Source organism: Buceros rhinoceros, unplaced genomic scaffold (assembly GCF_000710305.1).
Source record: "Buceros rhinoceros silvestris isolate BGI_N320 unplaced genomic scaffold, ASM71030v1 scaffold24552, whole genome shotgun sequence".
Taxonomy (NCBI): domain Eukaryota; kingdom Metazoa; phylum Chordata; class Aves; order Bucerotiformes; family Bucerotidae; genus Buceros; species Buceros rhinoceros.
This window is the reverse complement of record NW_010397505.1, coordinates 54,333-56,345: the sequence shown is the minus strand read 5'-3', so window position 1 is coordinate 56,345 and position 2,013 is coordinate 54,333. Positions and strand designations below refer to the sequence as shown.

At 43.1% G+C, this 2,013-nt stretch overlaps 1 protein-coding gene across 1 annotated transcript in view; it reads left to right on the top strand.

The window, feature by feature from the left end:
* Window positions 1–2,013, top strand: part of STK4 (serine/threonine kinase 4) — a gene marked incomplete at its 5' end in the record, with an annotated part of 41,136 nt that overhangs the window by 4,606 nt on the left and 34,517 nt on the right. Inside the window, 2 exons of the mRNA XM_010146292.1 lie at window positions 144–281; window positions 903–1,028. Coding sequence (XP_010144594.1) covers window positions 144–281; window positions 903–1,028 — 264 coding nt within the window. The remainder of the gene's footprint in view (window positions 1–143; window positions 282–902; window positions 1,029–2,013) is intronic.

Below are 2,013 nucleotides of genomic sequence, written 5' to 3'. Positions count from 1 at the left end.
GCAAATTTGTTATAATATTGGCACAAACTCTTCAGAAGCCACAAACCTAAAGTGTCTGTTCTTTAATACCTGTGTGTATTTATGTTGTGTTGTTGGAAAGCTTTAAACTTTGTTTGAAATGTGGAATAATCTTCTGTTTTCAGGCAATTTTCATGATTCCTACCAATCCGCCTCCAACATTCCGAAAACCAGAGCTCTGGTCAGACAGTTTCACGGACTTTGTGAAACAGTGTCTTGTTAAGAGCCCGGAGCAACGTGCCACTGCCACGCAGCTGCTGCAGGTCTGCCTTTTCTTACACAAACGTGAGCTCTAGAGAGGGCGGTGCTGCGGGTCTGTAGAGATGGCGGTTTCATTTCTTGCTGCTCCTGCTCACTCCAGGTTTTACTATTCAACAGCTGATTTTAAAAATCTTACACTCACCTTCAGCTTTTCAGTTCTTCTCTACGAGCCAGTCTTAACGCCAGCTTCCTACTGTTGTCTTCTCTGGGTTGTTTCTTTGTTTGGTTTGGGAGGGTTTTTGCTTTCAGATTCTCACCAGCACTGTTAAGAAACTGCCTCTTAAAACACTAAAAAGGGGGAGGCTGAATGAAAGTGATTGCTCAGAATGGTCTGAACATGGTGATGATCTGTGAAATTGGATCTCAACAGCTCAGCTGCTAAGGAAAGAAATAAGTAGAGTTGTGGGAGGGGAGTGAGCCAAAGGCCTCGTAGCAATAGTGCCTTTGAAGCACGATCTTCTTTGGAGGGTGGGAGGTCTCCCTCCTGTCCCAAACAGGAGCATTGGATTTTTAGTCTAGTAACATATTGAGTTAATTTTGATTGGAACTTGAGCCTAGTAATTGTTTTATTGTTATGTCTTGGTTTGGCTGCAGTGCTTACTTGTTTTTAAAATATTTCCCAGCATCCGTTTGTTAAAAGTGCCAAAGGAGTATCAATTCTGCGAGACTTGATTAATGAAGCAATGGATATCAAGCTGAAACGTCAAGAGGCACAGCGTGAACTAGATCAAGATGAAGAGGAAAATTCAGTGAGTATTTCATAGCAGCAGTGTCCAAACTCCTTCTTTCATAAGGCTTAGCTGCCTTGGGTTTCGGCTTAGCAATATTTTGTCCAGGTGCTCATGGATTTGACTTAGTTCTTGAGTTTTCTACTTTATAACTGCTTAACCTGATGCTTGGCTCCTGCTCAGTCTGCTTATTTGAGGAGAATAGCCAGCATATGTGGCTTACTGATTGACGTAGAGTGCAGCTAGAGACCTGTGATCGAATATGTCTACAAAGTAGTGTACGCGAAAGCCTTGTTGCACTTCCCCGTTGGATTATATTACTTATGCAGTAATGAGAATTTTTCATTGTAGATTCAGGTCTTAGACTGCTCTCCTAGTATAAAATAATAATATCATCTCTGATGCACTATGATATAAGTATGTTGTGTTGTTTTACTATTGTTGTGCTTTAGAACCCCCCACATAGAAACTTTCTACTACACAAGAGCAACCGGCAGAAACCTGAGGTGAGGGCATGACAAGTGTTGAGGGGATTGCTGTGGATTTGAGTTTGGCTCCTTGTTTCAGTGGTTACAGCATGTGAATACAGAAAGCATGTTGAAAGCTGTTTTTTGAGCCTCTGCCTGCTTCAACCTGAATAAATGAAATGGGCAACAAAAGGCACTGTATGCCAGTCCTTTTTGGAGGTCAGACTTGAACAGCATGGCCCACAGTATCTGTGCTGAAGACGTTACTCGTCTAGTTTTCCAGTTGAGGACCGCCTGTTTATTCAGTGCAGAAGTAACTTTGCTGGTCGTGTTGCCATGATGTTGACTCTAAGAGTATTGTCCCTACCTTCTCTTCCTCGTTTCTGACTGGTCTGGAGTCACGTTGCTGAGAGATGGTGTCTGTGTGGTGGAGCTGGGTGGTCTCAGTTGGTGTGTGTGTTTTCCCAAAGCTTTTCTACTCTGTGTCTGCCAGCAGCAAAGTGTTCCCAAGTGCTTCCCAAGCACTGTGGAAATTCCTG